We start from the raw sequence: 24,189 nt of genomic DNA, 5'->3' as shown, positions 1-24,189 counted from the left end.
GGCCATAGTGCAAACGCTAGCTGGACATTTCCGGGCGGTATATACATCGTCCTCGAATACGTCGGAGGCTGAGGCAGCGGCCTTTATAAAAGACATAGCAATGCCTAGGCTCACGCAGGGGGCCTCCTTGGAGCTTGAGGCTGATCTCACGAAGGAGGAGTTGCACGCTGCTATCAGATCACTGCAGCCGGGTAAAGCACTGAGACCCAATGGGATCCCAATAGAATTGTACAAACGTATGGCGAACAGTATATGTCCACACCTTCTTAACATGTTAATTGACAGCCTGGGTAGAGGACAACTGCCATTGGATCAGAGAAAGGCCACGATTGTGGCTATCCCGAAGCCCGGGAAACCGGCGTCTGAGTGTACCTCCTATCGCCCAATCTCGCTGCTCAATGCGGAGGCGAAAGTACTGGCTAAAGTGCTTGCAAATAGACTGCTGGTGCACCTTCCACATTTAATTCATCCGGATCAGTCAGGCTTTATGCCAAATAGAAATACAGCGCTCAACCTCAGGTGACTGCATGGCGCGTTGGCTCGGACGCACACCCTGTCGGAGCCGTCAGCAGTCATATCCCTTGATGCGAGAATGGCCTTTGACATGGTGGAGTGGAGCTACCTTTTTGTGGCACTGCCACACTTGGGCTTTGGCCCAAAGTTCGGTGCATGGATCCGGCTCATATACTCCGAACCGCTGGCGTGTGTGGCGGTGAATGGGCACCTGTCGGACGCTGTACCGCTGGCGAGAGGGACCCGTCAGGGATGCCCCCTATCGCCGCTTCTTTTTGCGTTGGTGCTAGAGTCCCTAGCAGCATGGATTAGAGAGACCCCTCTGCTGCGGGTGTTCGGTGGGCGGAGGGATGGGAAGACTGAATTTCCCTATACGCAGACGATATTCTGGTGTACTTTACGGATCCCGAAGGCTCTATACCAGTACTTCTTAAGATGTGCGATGCTTTCGGGAAAATCTCCGGGCATACTATAAATTGGAAAACCAAAGGAAATGATGGACGGAGCGTTGGCAATACAAGCACTCACCCCCAGTCAACTGATCTGGGTTTAATCCATCACCGTTCTTTAGCTCACTCCGCCACCCCAGTTCAGACATGGCCATATGCAAATCAGTCTGACCCTGTGCCTCATGGGAACAGTCCAGCCCGAACTGCCAAGCCATGCCTTCCCTGGACCGGAAACAAGCTACCGAGGACCGGTTTCTGGCATTTCAGCCTACTTCAGCCCGGCTTGCTTGAATCCAGTGGCAAAGTGAGCAAGAGACTCACGTCTGAGCATACCCTGCTAACTTATGGCGAACAAAGAAAAACCAAAGGAAATGATGGACGGAGCGTTGGCAATACAAGCACTCACCCCAGTCAACTGATCTGGGTTTAATCCATCACCGTTCTTTAGCCCACTCTGCCACCCCAGTTCAGACATGGCCATATGCAAATCAGGAAGACCCTAAATTGGTCCAAATCGGTGTTGTACACACTACAGGGACCTGCGCCACGACTCCCCCCGGGCTGCCCACTGGGGATGTCCCACGACTCCTTTAAATACCTAGGTATTCACATAACGGCGGACCCAGCGGCCTTTTTCGCCAAGAACCTGGCGCCCCCCGTGGAGCGCTTACGGAGAGATGTGACGCACTGGGACTCGCTCCCCCTGACGCTGTTGGGAAAAGCGGCGTTATTTAAAATGATGGCCCTGCCCAGGTTTTTATATGCTCTAGAAAACACGCCGTTCCCGGTACCACTAAAATACTTTAAACAAATAGCAGCGCTGGTGTCCACGCTCCTATGGGGCAACAGGCCGGCGCGCATAGCGCAAGCAAAATTGCACCGAGGTTGATATGACGGAGGCATCGCGCTCCCCAACGTTCACTTGTATTACTGGGCTACACACCTCAAGATTATCAACCAGTGGATACATGCCCCTCAGGCAGACCCAGCAAATATGGCAGATAGGGCGCAGCTGGGCACGGGAAATATGCTGGTGGCCCTATATAATAAAGGACAAGCCATGCTATGGCACACAGCGCAGGCGCGGTTGGGTTGGCGGGGGATCATCACCAAACTTACCCCACTCTGGAACACTAAGCAATTGGGGACACTTAGGAAAAGCAAAGGTTTTGAGCAATGGGACAACATAGGTATCTCCACGGTGAGTGACCTGTGGGACAAGGGGACGGTCATCCCATTTGACCAGCTCAGACAACAGTACGAGCTGGCACCTACCGAGACCTTCCACTACATACAAATACGCCACGCACTCTTAGCAGTACTACTGCAAGACACAGAAATGCCTGAGGCCTCCCCCCTAGAAGACAGGCTGATAACAGACTTCATGCCAAAACGCGCCACATCATTCACCTATCGCGAACTGGTTAATAACCTGCCAGATCCCACTAAGACACTAAAAGACAGGTGGACAGTAAACATTGGAGATATGGACGAAGCAGAATGGCAGGAAGCCCTAGCCTCACCCAAAGAGGTGGGTATCCCGGCAAGGCTCAGGCTTGTACAACTCAAGATCCTACACCGCTCATACCTCACTCGGAGCACACTTCACACAATAGGCAGGACACAACATCCATACTGCCTTAGGGGATGTGGGGATGAAGGCTCTTTCTTCCATAAGATATGGGATTGTCCACTGATAGCAGAAAACTGGCGGACGATCCTACGTAGAATATCGCAGACTATGAATGCCTCACTGCTGCCTGAACCACGTAGATGCCTTCTTAATGTGTGGGAACCTAATGACCTATCGCGACACGGACAGACATGGGTGACATTGGGCCTCAGGGTAGCTAAACAAAACATAGCGCAAAAATGGGGGGCCGCTGAACTGCCGTCGTTGGCGGCTTGGTGTAAGGACATGGACGTCACTATGTTGACTGAGAGGACTGTGTACATAAACCGGAAGTGCCCCCGGAAGTGGACCAAAGTATGGGCAGCGTGGAACGCGTATAGTGGGGATATATGTGAGCCAATACCGGACTCTGATGAGGGTAGTTCAGATGAAGAACCGGGGAGGAATAGGAGAGCTGGGTTGGGAGGGCCAGCTTCGTCTAATAAAATGAACAGCTGGAGGGGGGGGGTAGAGGACGAGGAGGATTTGTATCCAGATTTATTCCAACTTACTGTAACCTATGATTGTATACATGCTGATTGTCTTGCCGATGCTTTGAATGAAAATAATAAAAACATTTTAAAAAAAAGTGTCATAAATCTTATCTCCGTGTTCCCATCAGAAACTCATTTTACCGGCTATTTTATTTGCCTGCTATTGAAATTCCTGTTTTTCTTAAAATTTCTAAATCTGTCTAGATATTGAGTTTATTTAGAGTTATTTACTATGTTTTGCTAATTTCTGACCCCTTCCATCGCGTAGAATAAAACCAATGTACTTACCTGCCCCACCATTGCCGCATCAAGAGCGCAAACGCCACGACTTTAGTCAACTAATTCTGTACAATGGTACTGAGACACAATTGGTAACTACCCCAGGTGTGCAAGAAAGGACTTTTAATACGTGATCAACATCAATGGATGGTCCGTCTGAAACCTATACAATATTCAATACATTTTAACTTAGCTCTTCCGTAACAGTGCAAAGTCCAGTATGCCTGTGAGCCCAGTGGACTCTTCCCTTCTATATTTCCAGTGGATATGCATGTTGGGGGAGGGTGGGAAGGTCCCCTCCCATGCCCAAACAAAAGGTACAACACTTTTCAGTCCTTATTCATGCTTTCAAGGCCCTCCTCAGATTGCTGTTTGAAGAACGATCATACTTTGGCTCGTACCAACCAATCTGTTGGTTGTAGTTTGCGTTCTAAAAACTCCCCTCTATCCGTAGTGCTGACAGTGATTTGAGGAATAAATCCCTCAGTCTCCTCTTCACTCACACGTATGAACACACTTTTAAGATCACTAAATGTCTAAAATTCAACTCTCAGAAACCCACTCCCAGACGTCCTGAGGCAGTCTTTTAATGTATGGGGATGCATTCAAGGCACACCTCCTCTATACTGCTTGTGGATGAGAAACAAAGAGTACAGTGCTTTACAACAACCTTAAAGAACAAAAGAATAGCCTATTCTGTTATCCACTCTTGTTGCTATGTATATTAGATATGAATATTTTTCATTGGTACCCTAATGGTACATTAACTTTATTTGATGAATGAATGTGTTTGTTAAATTATTGTATATTCACAAGTCTTTCGGAAACATACATTCCTTACCACTTTTTCTGTGTTTTGATTTGTCCATTCCTTGGATAAATTGAATATAGTTTGACTCTTTTATACCATAATTTCTGTATGTGACTAGTTTATGCCCTTTATTTGCAGACACTGGGCGATTGCTGCTTATGTTCGTTTGCATTTTATACTGAAGACCGTTTAATGCTGGTATTTCTAGTGTTACGTTGGCATGAAAATGCTTACCAGTACATCAGGTGAGATATGTTCTATGTCATTATGGATAACTAATTGAAAATGTTCTGATTTACAGATACTCCAGCACACATTATTTTTCATAATTGAAGAATTCTTAGCTGAACAGTTTTTCAGAAAAGTCCGTTTACGTCATTGAATAATTATTCAAAAAATGATCAACAGACATTCATAAGCAAATATATTTGCGTGTGCTAGTGAAAGTGTGCGCTGGAGGATATGTGCACCTATCTCAATTTAGCTGTAGCAATATTAATTTCAGTGCTACTTGTGTACAATTTCTCAGACATTACTGGTCCAAGTAGATTCCACTGAGGGGACTTTTCAGTGGAAGGTTGAGCTTATACTTGCCATTTTTTCAGTGAGGATATTCCTCATCCACCACTGACTTGTATCACATACCTATGATAGGACCTAGGGACATGTCACTCCATGGTGGGCTTGTGGGCCTACTCAAAATAATCCTAATATTGTGCTTCGCATGTACTTACAGGATGGAGACCATGGCAGGTCCGAGCTCTTCCTCATTTTTAATGTGTGAGCCACCTCCTTCTAAAACCACAAGAACTGAGGTTCATGTCTCTGTCACAGCTAGCAAAGCGATGTAAGTGATCCACTGGTAGACAAGAGATAGTGGACTCATACACAGATCATCTGCGGCAAATTGGCAGTAAAGGGGTTTTGGACTAAGTGAATTAATACATTTAATGTTAATAACAAATGTTACAAAAGGCGTGCATGGTGTGTCCTTCCACGAGCCTTCTTCGCTCATTGATAAAGTACATTTCGAACAGTTACACACAGCGAAAAAATAAGAATCCATAGAATTTGATTTATGCTTGCTAATTTGGGCCTGTGGTCTGCCTTTAGACCAAGGCTCGATCTTTGCTTATAATTTCTTTAAGTTGACGTGCAAATTTCGCTAATTTGGCCAGTTCCATGGGAATGAAATCAATCAATCAATCAATCATATAATTTGTAAAGCGCACTACTCACCCGTGAGGGTCTCAAGGCGCTGGGGTGGGGAATGCTGCTACTGCTCAAAAAGCCAGGTCTTGAGGAGTTTTCTGAAGGTCAGCAGGTCTTGGGTCTGCTGTAGGTGGATGGGTAGGGTGTACCAGGTCTTAGCGGCAAGGTGGGAGAACGATCTGCCACCGGAGATCGCTCTTCAGAAGCGGGGGTCTGTGGCGAGGGCGAGGTCGGTGGAGTGGAGCTGGCGGGTGGGTGTGTAGAAGCGGAGTCGTCTGTTGAGGTACGTTGGTCCGGTGTTGTGGAGTGCCTTGTGTGCGTGGGTGAGGAGCTTGAAGGTTATCCTCTTGTTGACCGGGAGCCAGTGCAGGTCTCTCAGGTGGGGTGTGATGTGGCTGCGGCGAGGGATGTCGAGGATCAGGCGTGCAGAGGCGTTCTAGATGCGTTAGAGCCATCCCAGGAGTTTGGCCGAGGCTCCTGTGTAGAGGGCGTTTCCGTAGTCCTACCTGCTGCTGACAAGGGCCTGGGTGATCGTTCTTCTCGTTTCAGTGGGGTTTCACTTGTAGATCCTGCAGAGCATGTGGAGGGTGTTGAAGCAGGAGGAGAAGACGGCGTTGACCTGTTTAGTCATGGAGAGGGTGGAGTTGAGGATGACCCCTAGGTTGCGTGCGTGGTCGGTGGGTGTTGGAGCGGTTCCCAGTGTGGTCAGCCACCAGGAGTCGTCCCAGGTCGAAGGGGTGGATCCGAGGGAAAGGACCTCCGCCTTGTCCAAGTTCAGCTTCAGTTGGCTGTTCCTCATCCATTCAGTGACGGCCTTTATTCCTTCGTGAAGGTTGGTTTTGGCGGTGTGGGGGCCCTTGGTGAGGGAGAGGATCAGCTGGGTGTCATCGGCGTAGGAGATGATGTTGAGGTCGTGCTGATGGGCGACGTGGGAGAGCGGTACCATGTAGATGTTAAACAGAGTTGGGCTGATGGATGAGCCCTGGGGTACGCCGCAGATGATCTTGGTGGCTTCGGAGCGGAAAGGGGGAAGGCGGACGCTCTGTGTTCTGCGAGAGAGGAAGGAGGTGGTCCAGTCCAGGGCCTTCTCTTGTAACCCAGTGTTCTGGAGGCGTGTTCGTAGTGTGTGGTGGCAGACCGTGTCGAAGGCGGCTGACAGGTCCAGGAGGAAGAGGGCTGCAGTTTCTCCGTTGTCCAGCAAGGACTTGATGTCAACGGTGGCGGCGATGAGGGCAGACTCAGTGCTGTGGTTGCTGCGGATCCCGGACTGGGAAGGGTCCAGGATGTTGTTCTCCTCGAGGTAGCGGGTTAGTTGTTCGATGACTGTCTTTTCGATGACCTTTGCCTGGAACAGGAGCAGGGAGATGGGCCGGAAGTTCTTGAGGTCCTTGGGAAAAAGAAGTTTCATTGTGTCTAGGCAGGTACAGGTGCCGTATTTTAAAAAGAAAGGTTTTAATAAAGTGCAACATGTGTGACTCACTTGAGGGCAAATGAAAACTAGGTGATCCAAAGACTCCTCGTACCAATGTCATAATCTGCAAGAGGTGACCGCCACTAGGGATTTCCAGCGAACGTTTAGGTCTTTTATTGGCAATTTGTCCTTGTAGGAGCTGGCTAAAACCCCGATGTTGCTACTAGAGGACTCTATAACCCACAGGTCGTCTCTCTTGGATAATAGTCTTACTTGTTTCCTTAATATGGTTTTTTTAATTCCTGGTTGATGAATAAAATCCCTCCAGTTGGACAAGTCAAGGTGCAGTTCAGTGAGGGCAGTAGATAGGGTGTGTGCTCAAGGATTTTTGCTTTTTGTGAAAATTTCTTTCAGGGTTGCTTTCACTGTGTTTGGGTAGGGCTGCACATGTCCCTCAATAGTAACGGACGATCGATGCCCAGTGTTTGTAGGATTGTTTGCTTAGCCCGAATTTCCAGTCGTACTAATGCATTCTGGGCATGAGCAGGTGTCTGTAAAATCTGTTTAAATGCTCGCCAATTGGAAGACTCCATGGTATTAAATAGTGCCCCAGGAAAGGCTAGTTGCCCGTAAGAAATTGAGGGAAGTAACTTGGCTTTTATAACCTTTCGGATTGGCTCAGTTGTCGGGCTGTGCAGTTTGGAGCTGAGTTTGCATAGGGTGTACGTCACCGCCTTGGCTTTTGATTCTATGGATGCAATATGTGCTGTCGGCTTGCCATTGCTCGTGATCCAAATCCCCAGATAGTTATACTCAGTTGTTGTAGTTATTTTCAGGTTACCCATTCTCCATTGATATTTGAGTTTTGTAGCATATTTTCCAAAGATCACTACCTTTGATTTACTAGTGTTAGCTGTCAATTCGTTTTCATCATTGAAGGTGCTTAGTGTGTCCAGTGCTCTTTGCAGGCCTGTCTTTGTGTGGTCCATTAAGACCATGTGATCAGCGTACTGCATTAAGAACAGTCTGGTCAGCCCAATTTTGGGTGCTAACAAGTTAGCTTTTGATATTGATTGACCGAGATCTGCAGTATATAAGTTAAAAAGTAAAAGCACCAATACACAACCTTGTTTCGGGTTAGTTTGACACGTACCCAGGTTCTGTTGTAGAGGGCAATGATGGCGTTCAGTAGCATGGTTAGGATCCCCCTGTTTTGTAGTTTTTGCCAGAGTAAATTCCTATTGACCCAGTTGAACTCCGTGGAGTAGTCTATGAAGCATGCAAAAAGTGGACGCTGTTTTTCCCGGGTGGACTGTTCTACCATGTAGGATAGAGCTAGAATGTTATCCAATGTTGATGCACCTGCTCTGAAGCCAGATTGATAGACTGGTAGTATTCCATCCTCATTAGCCCAGTTTCATAGATCTTGTAAGAGGAGACTTGAGTATGCCTTTGCCTCTATACCCAAAAGGTCTATCATCCTGTAGTTGGTTGGATCTCCAGTGTCGCCTTTTTATGGATTGGTTGAAGTAGGGAGCCTTTCCAGGCTTCGGAGATTGTTGAGTTGATTGTACAGAACTGGTATAACTGGGTGAGTATAGTTGCCCAGAATATGTGGTCCTCTTTGAATAGGTGTCCAGGTAGGCCATTGGGGCCCGGGGCTCCATTGCTTATGATGTTCTTTAATATTAATAGCACACGGGTTTGGGATTTCACCCATTATCCCTATCCCTGGACCCCAGACACGGTAATACGGTGAGCACCAGGATAGATATCTTGTCTGAATAGGCTTTCACACAGCTGCAGCAATGAAAAGGCCATCTTTGGGTGACAACACATGGGGTGAGCAGACTGTGGACCTTGAAGACTAGGAATCAATGCGTGACACCTTACCAGAGGAATAATTTCAGACTCCATCAGAGAGATGGCAGCAGGTGGTAAATGAGAAGAGAATCCATCAGCCGTTACATATAGGTAGAGAGAATATCCTAACCATTTTGCTTAGGCAGCCCAAGCTACCTATTGAGACATTGATCTCCGATTAGTTGACAGGTCTCATGAAAACTGTTTGCCTCCCTTATTTCTCTGTCACAGAACTCTCACAGTATCAGGGAGGATCAACTATAGCCTACTATTGACAAGGTGAGGATCTAAATATGACCTGAACTGAAACCGGACTCTTATCCGGAGCCCTGAAAGCTCAGAGGAGAAAATCTAAATGTAGGTGAAGATGCATGCATTGGAAGAACAGAATATAGAGCTCCAGGAAAACCAAGGTCTTAGTTACGAGTTTCTCTGTTTTAAGTGCGATAACTATTGCACATGATAAAGAACTGCACAAGGTGTACAGAATTTATTGGGTGCAATGATTGTGGCCAGTTACGAGTTTTTCCCCTGAAATAGGGCATTACCTGCGAATTTTGGTGCTTACTGCTCCAAATCTAAGTCCTAGGATTTACTGGCATTTCCCCCGCTAATAAATTATCAGGTTTACCTAGAGAAAGTGTACCCATTGGATGTGGATTTATTGCACTGGGTCTCATAAAAACATCAAAACCCATGGTTGCGATATTTTAATGCACATATCGGAAGTTATTGACCACTCGTAATGAGGACCCAAGAAGTCCTAGATATCCCATTGAGACTCCACAACATCATGATTTGTGTTATCCAGGGACGGGGTAAGAATTAATATAGAAGCATAGGTCCAAAGCATCCACAGATCTGTTGAGGCTGCACCCACGATACCAAGGTAATATCACTTGGCATCTGACATCCCCACCATATAAAATGTGTTGAGCTAAAGGAAGAAATCATTAATGCATTACATTCAGATAATGTTGTTGTCTTAAAGCCTCACAAACTCCAACCAATTCAAGTGCTTTGTGCAACGATGCTTTTGAAATAAAGAGATTTGTATAGTCCCACAATGTCTTTGGCAATGAGGAATTTCCTGTCATTAAGGTTCTGTAGTAGGGGAATCTTTGTTATAGTCATAATCTAGTGAATAGTCCCGCCCATGTGCGTGGACCCCGGACCAATCAAAAATAATCTCTTAAGCTGTCTTCAATGCAGTCCTGCATAGACACTTAAGAGAAAATTAAAGACAATAATGCAGCCTATAAACACAAGGCTACACTGTCCAGTACTTCAACTAGAAATGCAAATGATATTCCACCAATCATCACATTTAATACAGTCTGCTAAGTTTCACCCATAGAGAAACTTTCCCTTTCACAAAATCCTTGAATGATAGAGAGGAAGGGATGGACAGACAAGCCCCATAGGCTGCCATTATCTGTCTGGAAAAGGGATACCATGCCTTTAAGGAGCTCTCCAGAGCCCCTCGGTATCCCATGATGCACAGCAAACTCCTTTTACTTTCAGTTCTTTTTTCCGGCTCCTGCTAGCAGGACCCTGGAGCATTGAGCTCTCCCTTTTTTGGGTTTATTTAGATTTTTTTACACTTTTTAAAGTGCTTACAGTGCTCACTCGACGTCTGCCTTATCCTTCTTTCATTTGCTGTTTTTTTTTTACCAGTTTCTGCCACTTTTCTGTCGAATATGCCTGCATTATTCGACAGTTGTCCGGAGTGTGCCAGGAAGAAGGCCAGATCAGATATCCATAGAGTGTGCATCCTTTGCCTACCTTCATCTCATGTCCCGGAGGATTGTGAGATCTGCAGGTCCTTTTCCAAAAGGACCCTGAGGGACAGTGAGAGGATCCGGCTCCAAGGTCCGGAGCAGAGGAGACTTCAGGATGAAGGTGGGTCTGGGCATTGGAGGACTGGATCTGGGTCCTCTTCCCGTGCTGAGGCCTCTGGGGGGGCTCCCCAGTCAAGAGAAGGCCAGAAAACGGCACAGATCTCCGTCGACGTCGATGGCGTCGGCGTCAAGAGGATTTATTTTTTAAGAACTTTATTTCTCAGTTTTTCAAATTATACAAACATTAAAATCCCCCCAATTGGCATCAAAACAGCACATACACACATCGACTGACTCATTAAGGCACTGTTTGTTGACTTGAGGCCATACCGAGACACATAGTTACCCAAAAGACATTGCAGAATAACATACAGAAGCTAGCATCCTGCGAGTACTAGACCAGTCCCAACACTACACCCCACATCCGGTGTGTCTCAGGGGGCGTCCCCGGCATCCTCCTCAGTTCCCGAGCCCAGCGGCGAGAATAACTCTCCACTCGTCCCTTCTGATTCGCTGTGGGAAGTGTGTCCCTGGGCCCCTATCATAACACACATGGCTCGCCAGGCCAGCAGGTCCTCTTGTAATTTCTTGACACTCCTACAACTCTGCATATGTGTCTCCTCCACTAGGGACCATTCCTGCACATCCCTAATCCACGTGGGAATCTCCGGGGCCCTCTGGCCCATCCAAGTGATAGCCACCCTGGCGTCGAGGGGATTGACCACCGTGTGCTCCCCGTCGACCTTGGGCTCTGGGTCGAAGTGGATTCGACGTCGAGGGGGCTGACGTCGTGACCTCGGACGAGGTCGACGTCGAGAACTTCATCAACGTCGAGGAGTCGTCGACGTCGTGATGGGTCCAGGCACCGGCGCTCGCCGTCGAGGCGATACCGCTGTTTGCCATTAAGGTCTACTCTGCGTTCGACGTCAAGGAACAGACGATCGACGTCGAGGAAAAGGAGATCAACGTCAAGGTCTAGGAGATCAACGTCGAGGGATGTGTCGACGTCGAGGCATTCGACGTCGAGAAAAAGCTCGACGTCCGGAAGGGATAGGTCAACCTCCATGAGGCGGTCCAGGGCAAGGACGCCGTCCCCGGGCTCGGTGGTCAGCCTGTCCTCTGCTTCTACGAGCCCCCGGTCGCGGCGGCACCGGCGTTCGTCTGGTAGAAGGTCTGCTGCTAGGACTTCATCGCGAAGACCTACAAAGAAGAAGAGAGTGGTTAAATCGTCCGACTCAGAGTATTCTCAAATCTACTAACCTTCTCGGGCAAGGTCTCCGACGCCTCCTCCGTTGCCACAGAAGAGTCCCTCTCTTCCACCACCTCCTCTGCCGAAGACTTCTCCTCCTCCTCCTCCTCCTCCTCCTCCTCCTCCTCCTCCACCTCCTCCTCCTCCACCGCATCGTCCTCCGCTTCTTCCACCGCGGCCGTCTCCGAGGTCCATATCGCTGCCGCGCTTCCCCTCAACACCTAAGGGGACGCCACAGCCGAGGACTCCGGCCCTGTCTCCGCAGCGTCCGCCTCCGACCAGGCCAGTTGATCGGCCAAGACCTAGGAGGTCCAGATCACGATCCAGATAGCGATCTAGGCGAAGACATCGCACTAGGAGCGGACATTCATCCACACGGTCCCGGCGTCGCCACAGAAGAGACAGGTCGAGATCCAGGCATACAGATTCGTCCGATACTAGGGGGTATTTGCCCACCCTGTCGGATTCTCCCCACACAAGAGTATCGCCCGGTGGACGATATTGTGTCTTATCAAGAGGTGTTCCTGCGAGGAGCGGCGAAGCTGGGTATTACCCTGACGGTGCCCACACTGTCTACGTCCGTGATCTTCGAGACACTACATAAGCGGCAGCTGTCTCGACCACTGTTGCTATTGGTGCCGGGGCTGAAAGAGCCGGCAATGGAACTTTTTCTGACGCTGGTGTCAACAAGATCTGCTCCCTCCCGGCTGCAGAAAAAATACAGGGTCCCAGACTCCGATCCGGCGTTCCTCAGATCGGACCTGGTGCCGGACTCGGTGATTGTCACTGCGGCGAGGAAACAGCATGCTACGGCCCCTTCCTCTACGGTGCCTCCAGACAAAGAGAGCTGTATGATGGACTCGGCGGGGCGTAAGGTGTGCAGCACGGCTGCTACTTCAATGAAGGCCGCTAGTGCCACAGCTCTCCTGGGTCGATACGACGGGTCGCTATGGGAGTCCCTGCAACTGTTCCTGGAGCTCCTTCCCAGGGACAACAGGGAGGACTTTCAGGAGATCATAAACAAAGGAATGATGGTGTCAAACCAAGTTATCAGCGCTGCAGCGGATTCCTCCCTACTGGCGGCACATGGCTACTGCCACGGAATCAACCTGTGACGGCATCCCTGGTTGCGCCTGACGTCACTAAAGCCAGAAGCACAACAGAGGGTCGCCAACCTGCCGTTCTCTGGAGCTACACTGTTTGGGAAACATGCGGACGTGGAGATGGCCCGCATGAAGGCGGAGGCTGAAACCCTGACGGCTGTTGGGTTGGAGAAGCCGAAAGAACAAAAGAAGACTTTCCGTCCTTTCCAAAAATGATTCGGTGCCCAGGGCAGAGGGCAGGGGCGTCAGACTGGGCAGCAGCAACATCAGCAGCAGCAGTACCAGCGACGTCCGTTCCAGAAGAGGGGTAGAGGCGGCCAGCAGTCCTCCTCGACGCCTAAAGGCCAGGCCGGGTCTCGGCCCTGAGGTGCTACTTCCCCCTCGTCTGTTACCCGCTCCGGTGGGGGGAAGCATACAAAATCACTTGGCAGAGTGAAGAAAAATTACTCCGGACAAGTGGGTGCTGAATATTGTTTGCAACGGATACAGTCTTCAGTTCCTCAGCCCGCCTCCAGCGATTCCACCGGTTGGCACGCAGTACCAGCTGCGCGAGCTCCAAGCGGAGGTCGATACCCTGTTAAGAAAAAGGGCGATAGAAGACGTTCCTTTGTCTCATAGGGGAAAGGGTCTTTACTCACGGTTCTTTCTGGTACGCAAGAAAGACGAGAACGAGTTCAGACCCATTCTGGATCTGCGGCAAGCAAACAGATGGATTCGCAGAGAAAAGTTTTGCATGCTGTCATTGCACCAGATCTATCCTCAACTGCAGAGGGGAGACTGGCTTTGCTCAATAGATCTACAAGATGCGTACTTCCATGTGCCCATTGCACGGAAACACAAGAAGTTCCTGCAGTTCCTGGTCGGCACCAATCACTACCAATACATAGTACTACCGTTTGGACTGAAGTCTGCTCCCAGGACCTTCTCAAAGTGCATGACGCTGGTGGCAGCGCACCTGAGAAAGAACAAGGTGTTTTTTCTATCCGTACCTGGACGGCTGGCTGATTAAAGCCTCCACCTTCCAGGAAGCGCAATTGCACTTCAACAGGACGGCTGTCCTGCTGAACCAACTGGGATTGCACATAAACATGTCCAAGTCTGTTCCGACTCCTGTCCAGTGGCTGCAGTACTTGGGAGCTTCCATCGATACCCTCTCAGCAAGCGTGTCTCCTTCGGAGGAGAGACGCTTATCGATCCTTCGGAAGGCTCAGGCTCTCATGGCTGTTCCATCTACGACAGTGAGGACGGTGTCTTCTCTACTGGGGTCGATGGCTTCCTGCATCTTCCTCACGCCACACGCACAGCTCCACATGAGGCCGCTGCAGGAATGTCTGAAGGACCAATGGGACCAGAAGCGGGGGAGCTGGGACGACAGGATCATGCTGTCCCTTTACGCCCTACAGTCCCTGAGATGGTGGTGCTCAGCGGAGAACCTCCTCAAAGGGGTTCCATTCCACAAGGACATTCTGAGTCAGACTATCGTCACGGATGCTTCTCTCCTTGGCCGGGGGCCCATTCGGACCATCTACAGATTTAAGGAACGTGGTCCCCAGTGGAGTCCACGTACCACATCAATTTCCTGGAACTCAGAGCGGTTCAATTGGCACTGAAGGCCTTTCATTCGTCCTTCCAGACCAACTCCTTGCTTGTGCAGACGGACAATACGACCACAATGTATTACCTCAACAAGCAGGGGGGTTCGAGATCGCGCACCATGTCCCTGGAAGCGCAGGCGATCTGGCACTGGCTGCTAGCCAGGGGACTGACGATAACGGCCACACATCTGCCAGGTGTACAGAATGCTCAGGCGGACGCTCTCCGCAGACTCGTACAAGAAAACCACGAGTGGGTTCTGAACGACGAAGTACTAGAAGACGTCTTCGAGAGGTGGGGCACTCCAGACGTGGATCTGTTCGCCACCGCCAAAACCAGAAAATGCTGAGACTTCGCCTCCAGGTATTACCAACCGGGGACTCTGGGGAACGTGCTATGGATCAGCTGGTCGAACAGCTTTCTGTACGCTTTTCCACCCATTCCCCTGATTCCGGCGGTGCTCATCAAGCTGTCCCGGTCCAGAGCACGGATGATCCTCATTGCTCCAGAGTGGCCTCGACAGTGGTGGTTCATGGATCTACTCCACAGGTCTCTTCAGCCTCACCTGCGACTGCCGTGTCGGCCGGACCTTCTCACAAAGTTCGGGGGGCAGATGGTGCACCCCAACCTCTCATTGTTAAGTTTGGCGGCATGGCTCCTGAGATCGTTCAATATGGTCACCTGAATCTGCCTGAGGATTGCATGAACATTCTCAAGGAGGCTAAGCGTCCTTCTACTAGGACGTCTTATCCCTACAAGTGGAAGAGATTCTGCATCTGGTGTACTTCCAAGAACTATGATCCGACGACCTGCAAGGAAGATGTGGTCCTTCCATATCTTTTGCATCTGGCTCAGTCTGGCCTTAATTTTCAATCGATTAAGGTTCACCTCGCAGCGTTGACTGCGTACAGAAAATGTCCTTCACAGACTTCCTTCTTCCAGATTCCTGTGATTAATGATTTTTTGGAAGGATTGAAGAAAGTGTTTCCTCCTGTTCGGAGTCCTTCGCCTTCCTGGGAGTTGAATGTGGTGCTGTCCAGATTTATGAAGGAGCCTTTCGAACCCACTCATAAGGCTTCACTGCAGCACTTGTCGTGGAAGGCGGCTTTCCTTGTGGCCATTACATCGGCCCGAAGGGTGAGTGAGATTCAGGCATTATGTTTTCAAGAACCTTATACTGTTTTTCATGCTGCTAAGGTTGTAATGCGTACTCATCCTAAGTTCCTTCCTAAGGTGATCTCTGATTTTCATGTTTTTTTTTTTTTTAAATATATTTTTATTGCAGAGTTATAAACAGCAGGAAAAAGTAAACAGCCAGTGCACTTGTGGGCTCCCCCCGTCCAATGACAGTTCACAGTTGTACACAGCCCTTCAGCCCGCATCCCGGAGGCCGGGCGGCATATCAGATCGCTCGAGAGGAACACAACACAGTGTACGTCCCATTGGGACCCTGGCGGAAGGTCGTTTTACGTATCTGCTTTTACCCCCCCACCCGCAACAACATTCCCGTCAGCCATCTCCGTGGAATCAACGTAATTGCCCCCGTCGGGCCTGCTCTGGGCTATTCGGGCCTTCGTGCCAGGCCGTCCCACCCAATCAGTCTGCCCGCCACTCAATACCCCCTGTCCCAGTAGTTCCAAGGCCTCCACCAGCAGCCCTCCAATGGCTTCCGGCCCTCCCCAAGCCCCTTACAACTAACCCCCCCAACGCCCCCCCCCCCTGGCAACTGCTAAGGTGTGTGCTTCGCTCTACTGAACTGGATGGTTCCACTACAGTACGTAGTGAGATACTTCTGTGCTCGCCCCGCGGTGTCCAGCGGCTTAGTTCTCGCCGTCCTCATCCTCAACCAAAGCATCACGCAGAGCCTGTACCACTAACTCCCATGCACGCGCCGCATCCAGAGCTTTCTCATTCCCCAACTTCACTGCTTGCTTCATCCGGAGCACGCTCTCGCAGTCAGACCATCGCAGCAACTCATTCTTCCATCTACGCAGTGAGGGACCCCCCCTGGCCTTCCAGTGCCACGATATTTCCCTTTGAGCCAGTATCAGGCCCAGATCTATGAATCTACTTGTCACCTTGGTGTGCTTAGTATGCGGGAACCAGAGCAATAGACACGCCGCCATGTCGAATTCTACCTCCCTGTCAGTCACTTCATTCAGGAGTTCCCCTACCTCCGCCCAATAAGTTCCCAGTTGTGGACACCCCCAAAACAAGTGGTCCATGTCCGCCCCAAGGGACGAGCATCGGGGGCAACAGGCATCCGGCACCCGAAAGTGCCGCTGTAGTTTCTCTGGAGTTAAATAGGCCCTATGGAGCACATAAAAATGGACCTGCTGAAAGCGCGCGTTCCTGGTGCCCTTCCACGTGCGTCGCAGGATATGGCCCCACGCCGTATCCGGTATGGGCCGGCCAACGCTCCCCTCCCATTTAGCTTTGAGCCCATGGAGTGGTTCCAGCCCTTCGTTCAGCATCCTATTATGGAGGCACGTCACAGCTTTGAATGTACCAGCCGCCATCACCACATATTGGCATGCCATAGTCGTCGCGGGCTCCAGGAGCCCCTCTTTCCAGTGCTTTTGCATGGCAGCCACTACAGCCGCGTGTAGTAGGAAGCCCCCCTCAGGCAGTCCGAACTGGTCCCGGAGCACGTCGAACGGCGCCAACGCCCCATCTATATACAAGTCACCCACCACCTGCAACCCCGCGTCCTCCCAGTCCATCAACGGGGACCAATCCCCTCCGTGCGGCAAAGCCGTCAACATCCCGATCGGGATCTCCGGGGCATAAGGCCGCGATGCCCTCGCTCTCCGAAGGCTCCTCTGCCAGCACAGCCGGAGCGTCCGCTCCTCCATGGTGAGGGCCCGTAACTCGAGCCGTTGCTGCATAATGATGTACGACAGCACGTGGCGCTGTATCCCCCGACCCCGGTCTTCCTCCGGCCCCCGGAACACCCTGGCTACGTTCTGCGTAAGGACCTGCAACTGCGCCGCTAGATAGTACAGCTCAAGGTCGGGCACGGCCATGCCCCCCTCCAGCTTGGGGCGAAGTAGCGTGCTCAAGGCTATTCTGCGACGGCCATGCCCCCACAGAAAGCCAATAATCAGTGACCGCAGTTCCCTAAACACCCCCTGGGGAATCCAGACAGGTAGCGTTCGGAAATAATAAAGGAAGCGGGGGAGCGCCACCATTTTCAACAATGCTATCCTGCCCAGGACTGTCAGCGGGAGGGTCGACCAGAAAGACAAGCTACCCCGCAGTGACCGGACACAACGGCCGATGTTACCCTCCAAAAGGTCAGCAGCCGAGTGGTAAATGCGGACACCCAAGTAGGTGATGCAAGAGGGTTCCCATGCCACACCCAAGTCGCTGCTAGGGGCTGGCGATCCCGCTCTCAGCGGAAACACGCAGGTCTTTGCCCAATTGACCTTAAGGCCCGACAGTCGGCCGAACTCGGACAGCAGATCCATCGCTCCAACCAGTGCCCCCGAAGTGTCAGCTAGGTACAGGAGCAGGTCATCTGCATAGAGCGATATATAATGCCATTGCCCATCACTCACTATTCCCGCGTATCGGTCGCCCGACCTCGCATGGACCGCCAAGGGTTCCATCGCCAGGGCAAACAACAGAGGGGAGAGAGAGCATCCCTGTCGTGTTCCCCTGCCCACCGGATACGCGGCAGATACCAAGCCGCCCAATCGAACTCTCGCCGTCGCCGAGGTGTACAAGACCCTCGTCCACCTTCGAAACCCATCGCCCATGCCGAACCGCTCCAGCACTCCATCCAAGAAAGGCCATTCCAAACTGTCGAAGGCCTTCTCAACATCCACGGACAAAACCGCCGGCGTTCCCTCCCCATCCAAGATGGCGTCCATTATTCCCACCAGGCGGCGGATGTTCATCGCCGTGCTCCTCGTGGGTATAAACCCGGCTTGATCCCTGTGCACCAGGCCCGTCATGTGCGGGGCCAATCTAGTGGCTAGGATGCGACTCAGGATCTTATAGTCCACCGTCAGCATGGACAGCGGGCGATAAGACCTCACGTCCGCGGCATCCCGGCCAGGCTTGAGGAGTGGTACTATCAAGGCCTCCCGCATGGAGCCAGGCAATGCCCCCTTCTCGAAGGCCTCCGTATACACCACCAGCAGCCTGGGCGCCAGAGCGTCTACATAGTGCTGATAGAACTCGACTGGGAGTCCGTCCACCCCGGGCGTCTTGTTACGGGCCATATGTTTGATGGCCACTCGAATTTCCGTAAGCGTGATCGGGCTACCCAGGTCCTTCGCGTCGTCCTCGTCCAAGACCGGAAGCGGCCTCTCCCCCAGGTACTCCACGATGTCCTGAACCCCCACTCCCAACTGACTCCGGTACAATTCCTCGTAGTAACCCCTAAAGCGGTCCAATACAGCTGCCTGGGTGTACACCATCTCTCCCTGCGCGTTAGTAATGCTGAGGATCGGGCAACCCCTAAGTTCCGGGCTAGCTAATCTGGCTAAAAGGGTACCCACCTTGTCCCTTTCTGCGTGTGCCCTGATAATGTACTGCCTATAGTCATAACATCTCAAACGTTCCGTCTCCGCGGCTACCACTTCCTTCGCCTCCAACAACTGGGCCTGTAGACCTGGCCTAGTTGGCCTGCGGCGCTCCAGGTCCCTCAAAGTTTCCTCCGCTTTCATTAAGTCATTCAGCACAGTCGTTCGAGCATTCGAGAACCTGCCCAAGCACACCCCTCTCACCACCACTTTCATTGCATCCCATTCAGTAGACCTGCTCGTCGCCGTTCCTTCATTCACACCGAAATAACTGTCAATGCCCTGCCGGACCGCATCGTCGAACACAGAATCCTCTAGCGTCTCCGGCCGAAGCCGCCATGTTGGTATTACTGAGCGCTCCCTCTGCCATTGAATATGCACCAACAGGGGGTTATGATCGGATATCGTCCTAGCAAGGTACTCAGCATGGGTAATCAAGGGGGCTAGGGAGCTCCCGCAAAGCACCGAATCAATCCTGACATGTAAATCATGGAGAGCGGAATAAAAGGAGTAATCCCTGGTTCCCCTGTGCCTCTCCCTCCAGACATCCAGCAACCCCCACCGTTCTTGCCAGTCCTTCCTGTGCGCGGCCAGCCTGCGCACAGGAGAGTTTACTAGGGGGGGATGGGACCTATCCAGAGCCACATCGGTAATCGAGTTGAAGTCCCCCCCTAGCACTATCGGACCCGCCAGGAAAGAGGCCAAGGACCCCGAGAGGCTATCAAAGTATCGGCCTTGGTCAGTGTTCGGTGCATAAACACAACAGAAAACCACATCCCGTCCATACAATCTCCCCTCCACCGCTACAAACCTGCCATCCGGATCTATTACCTGATTCAGCACTTGAAAGGGTATCCCCGCCCTCACCCAGATCAAGACCCCCCTGGCATACGCTGAGTAAGTGGTGCCAAAAACCTGGCCCCGCCATCTTTTCTGCAAGGCAGCGCACTCTTTTTTGGTGAGATGAGTCTCCTGGAGCATAGCTATCTGAACCCCCCTGCGTACCAGGTATGCATGTACTTTGTGACGTTTCACCATAGTCCGCAGCCCCCGGACATTCCACGTTAGGCATTTCAAATTAGGTAATGTCCCCATTCCAATTCCGTACAGTCCGAATCAAACAACAACGGTCCATGGCCCCCCCAATGCAGTTGCCCCCCCCCAAACAACCCCAAAACTGAAACATTCCCCAAACCCCACTCCCCAGGACAGAGCACACGAACCCAATGGCCGCCCCCATCCAAACCTTGATCCAACTTCTCACACACTTACCCTGTGGTCTCCACCACAGTCGACCTTAAGGGCCTAGGGGGGGTGAGTCGCCGCCGACCCCAGCTAGCGGAGCCCGCGTCCCGCCCTTCATCCCCTCCGATACACTCAGCTCCCCCACCCAGCAACCCGCCCTCCAGCAACAGGATATCACCCTACCATGAAGTCCCGATCTAGTCCCAAGTCTATCTCAGCCGCAGAAAATAGTATCCGAAGTCTGTGGGGTCACCGTCGGCCCCTTTTGGCTCTCTGCCTCCGAAAGTTCCTCTCCTGTTCTGCTGCCTTCTCCTCCCGAGTCCGTTTCGGCCCGTTCACTGTTCTGTCGCGACCCTGTAATGGCCGCCGTCGCCGCGAGTGCATCCCTCTTCTCCGCCGCCATTTGAGCCTCCCGCTTCTCCCGCTGGCGCCTGTTGCGGGACCTGATGCGTTGTGACTGCCGCACCCGGGGCTGCTTGGGCTGGTCTCGCCGACTTTGGTGCGTCCTATCCGTCCCTGCTCTGTACGACTCCAGCCATTGCCAAACTTCGTCCGGAGTCTGGAAAAAGTGTGTGGTGCCATCCATAATAATCCGCAGCTTGGCCGGGTAGAGCAAGGAGTACTGAATGCCTTCCTCCCTGAGCTCCTTCTTCACAGCCAGGAACGATGCCCTGTCCTTCTGGACCGCCTGCGTGTAGTCCGGAAAGATCGTTACCTTGCTGTTCTCCACCTCATAAGGGCCCGACATCCTGGCCCGCTGGATGAGGAGGTCTCGGTCCTTGTAGTGGAGGAGCCGCACCACCATTGGTCGGGGGGGCGGCCAAGCCCCGGCGGGCGAGCGGGCACCCGGTGAGCCCGCTCCAAAGTGAAAAATGGAGTAAGCCCCTCCGGCGCCACCACAGTGCGGAACCAGTTCTCCATGTAGGCCACCGCATCCTCCCCCTCAATCCGTTCCGGCAGGCCTACGACCCGCACGTTGTTCCGCCTATTGCGGCCTTCGGCATCCTCCGCCCTCCGCTCTAGGGTGTCCAGTCGGGCCAAAATGTCTGTAATCCTGTGCTCCGCGGTCACCACCGATGGCTTCAGGTCCAGCAACAGTTGGTCATGATCCTTGACCCGATCCGCCAGCTTCGCGTGATCCGCGCGTAGCAGCCCCAGGCCCGTGGCCACTTGGGCAATGTCATTGTGCAACGCCTCCTTAGTGGAGGTGATCGCCTCAAGGATGGCATCCAAGCGCCGGTTCAGCCGCTGTTCCTGATCAGGCTCCGGGGAGGGATTCTCATTCAGCTGGGTCGATGTCGCCGAGTCCCCCTCGCGGCTCCCGGGCATCGGCCCTCCGATCGCCGCCATGTCAGGGCGCTGCGTCACAAGGCCGGCCACCCGTACTGTGGGTTCCCCCGTGGGTCCGTGCCGGTCACCGGGCACCGGGTAGTGCTATGTCACCGCCAATGGTCTCAGGAGCACTGACCAGGCGGACGAGCTCCGTTCCGTCACCCCCACTGGGCCTGTGGGGGGAGGACGAGTCGTAGGGCGGTGGTCGGCGAGAACCCCTGACCTCCCGGGTGAATCGGGCGGTCTCAGGGCTTCGCGCCGCCAATCTCAGTACGTTGGGCAGCCGGGTGCGGGGTCCCTCTCTGCTTGGCGACAGCCGGACTCAGGGCTGAAGTCCGGGACCGTCCGACCTCCTCGCCGCCATTTTCTTCACACCCCGGACTACACCTCGGCCGCCTCTTCCTCGATCTCCTCGGGGCCAGCAGTCCCCCAGCGATTCACCGATTACGTCCAGCTGTCCCCTTACACTTCAGAGGGCAGGAACGTTGTCTCCGGGTCGCCTAGGGTCCCGAAAAACAGGAGAATTAGCGGGATTCCGCGCGGAGCTGCGAGCTCACGCCGCCATCCCGATCGGCGTCCAAGCCACGCCCCTATCTCTGATTTTCATGTTAATCAGACTATAACTTTACCTACATTTTTCCAGAATCCTTCCACTCCAGCGGAAAGGTCTCTCCATTCCCTGGATGTGAGAAGGGTGTTGAAGTTCTATCTGGACAAGACCAAGGATATTCGTAGGTCAGACCAACTGTTTATTAACTATGGGTCGGTCAGGACAGGTCTTGCTACCTCGAAACAGTCCATCTCTAGGTGGATTGTGTCCTGTATCCAATTATGTTAGCAGAAGGCTAATAAGATCTTGGGAGGTAAGCCTAAGGCTCATTCCACCAGGGGCAAAGCGGCCACAACGGCTTTGCTACGGAATGTTCCCATTGCAGAGATCTGCCGGGCTGCCACATGGAAGTCGGCCAATACCTTTGCTAAGCATTACTGTTTGGACACTGATGCCAGAGCAGACACTCAGGTTGGGCAGGCTTCGTTAAGAAATCTGTTTGCACAGTAATGGTGTTGTCTTTTCTCCACCGTTGGTTTGTTGTGGGGATGGGCTTGCCATTCTATTCACTAGATTATGACTATACACAAAGATCCCCTACTACAGAAGGAGTAGTTTCTTACCTGTAACTCCAGTTCTGTATTAGAGGTATCTTTGTTATGGTCATAAGCGCCCTCCCTCCTCCCTGGTGGAGAAAATGGTACTGTAATCATGCTACAGGCCTTGCTTTCTACACCTTCAAAAAGAACTGAAAGTAAAAGGAGTTTGCTGTGCATCATGGGATACCGAGGGGCACTGGAGAGCTCCTTAAAGGCACGTTATCCCTTTTCCAGACAGATAATGGCAGCCTATGGGGCTTGTCTGTCCATCCCTTCTCTCTATCATTTCAAGGATTTTGTGAAGGGGAAAGTTTCTCTATGGGTGAAACTTAGCAGACTGTATTAAATGTGATGATTGGTGGAATATCCTTTGCATTTCTAGTTGAAGTACTGGACAGTGTAGCCTTGTGTTTATAGGCTGCATTATTGTCTTTAATTTTTCTCTTAAGTGTCTATGCAGGACTGCATTGAAGACAGCTTAAGAGATTATTTTTGATTGCTCCGGGGTCCACGCACATGGGCGGGACTATTCACTAGATTATGACTATAACAAAGATACCCCTACTGGAGTTACAGGTAAGAAACTACTCCTTTTCCCTTCAGACTAGTCGTGGCTGGCATGACTCGCGGGTGATGTCGCGTGGGGAGGGGGGTCACGCACGGGGGGGGTTGAGGTTTAATTAAAAAAAAAAAGATTTTAGCCCACCTTCGCCGGTCCGATCTGTGTCGTCTCTGCTTCTCTACTCCTCACAGGAAGCAGGCAGTCTCACTCCCCTCCCCTAAGCCAATCATGCTATGGCAGCGTTGTGATTGGTTGGGACTCTGACCAAACAGGCGTCTATGGGGAGAAAAGGCAGAGTGCATATGACTGGTTTGGTCGGCCCTAGAACAGGACCGCCTGCCCCCAACCAAACCCTTCTGCTTTCTCACAGTCCGAGAAGCAGAAACATAAAATGGTATTTATTAATACCTTTTTATGTTTCTGCTTCTAGCACTGCAAGAAAGCAGCAGGCGACGCTTCTCCGCCCACATGGAGGAGCTGCCCCTGCTTCAGACTCATATTCACTTGGGAAAATAATACAGTTGGAGTGCGTTCATTGAAAGAAGTTAGAGAAATATTGTAAATTAGAGATCAAATGGAACAGGCTAAAGATTAGCAGAACCAGCATGAAACCAGACAGAATGGCAAATGGCTTAAAGTATATAGTCTTCTCTCTTACAAGTAAGTGGTGGGTCGAGCAAGTCTTTGTTAGTTCTTGAGGGAAGTCATTTTGTATCTAAGGCAGAGGAAGTGAAAACTAGACTTGAGTGCATCAAAGGAACTGCTATTTCTCCTGAAGTAAGAGACAAAGCTAAGTGAATAACTCTTCTGAATTGTAGCTCTCCAGGATGCCAGTAGCCTGGGAGGAGTAAAAGTGAGGGCATTGGTTGTGTTATTTGT

The 24,189-nt window shown here is 51.6% G+C and overlaps 1 protein-coding gene across 1 annotated transcript in view; it reads left to right on the top strand.

Annotated features, from left to right (window-relative positions):
• Nucleotides 1-24,189, top strand: part of CPLANE1 (ciliogenesis and planar polarity effector complex subunit 1) — a 2,360,818-nt gene that overhangs the window by 242,465 nt on the left and 2,094,164 nt on the right. The window contains exon 6 of the mRNA XM_086960545.1: nucleotides 4,357-4,463. Coding sequence (XP_086816671.1) covers nucleotides 4,357-4,463 — 107 coding nt within the window. The remainder of the gene's footprint in view (nucleotides 1-4,356; nucleotides 4,464-24,189) is intronic.

This window comes from Lissotriton vulgaris, chromosome 3_1 (assembly GCF_964263255.1).
Source record: "Lissotriton vulgaris chromosome 3_1, aLisVul1.2, whole genome shotgun sequence".
Lineage (NCBI taxonomy): Eukaryota > Metazoa > Chordata > Amphibia > Caudata > Salamandridae > Lissotriton > Lissotriton vulgaris.
The sequence above is the reverse complement of the archived record's forward strand: the minus strand, read 5'-3'. Positions and strand labels throughout refer to the sequence as shown.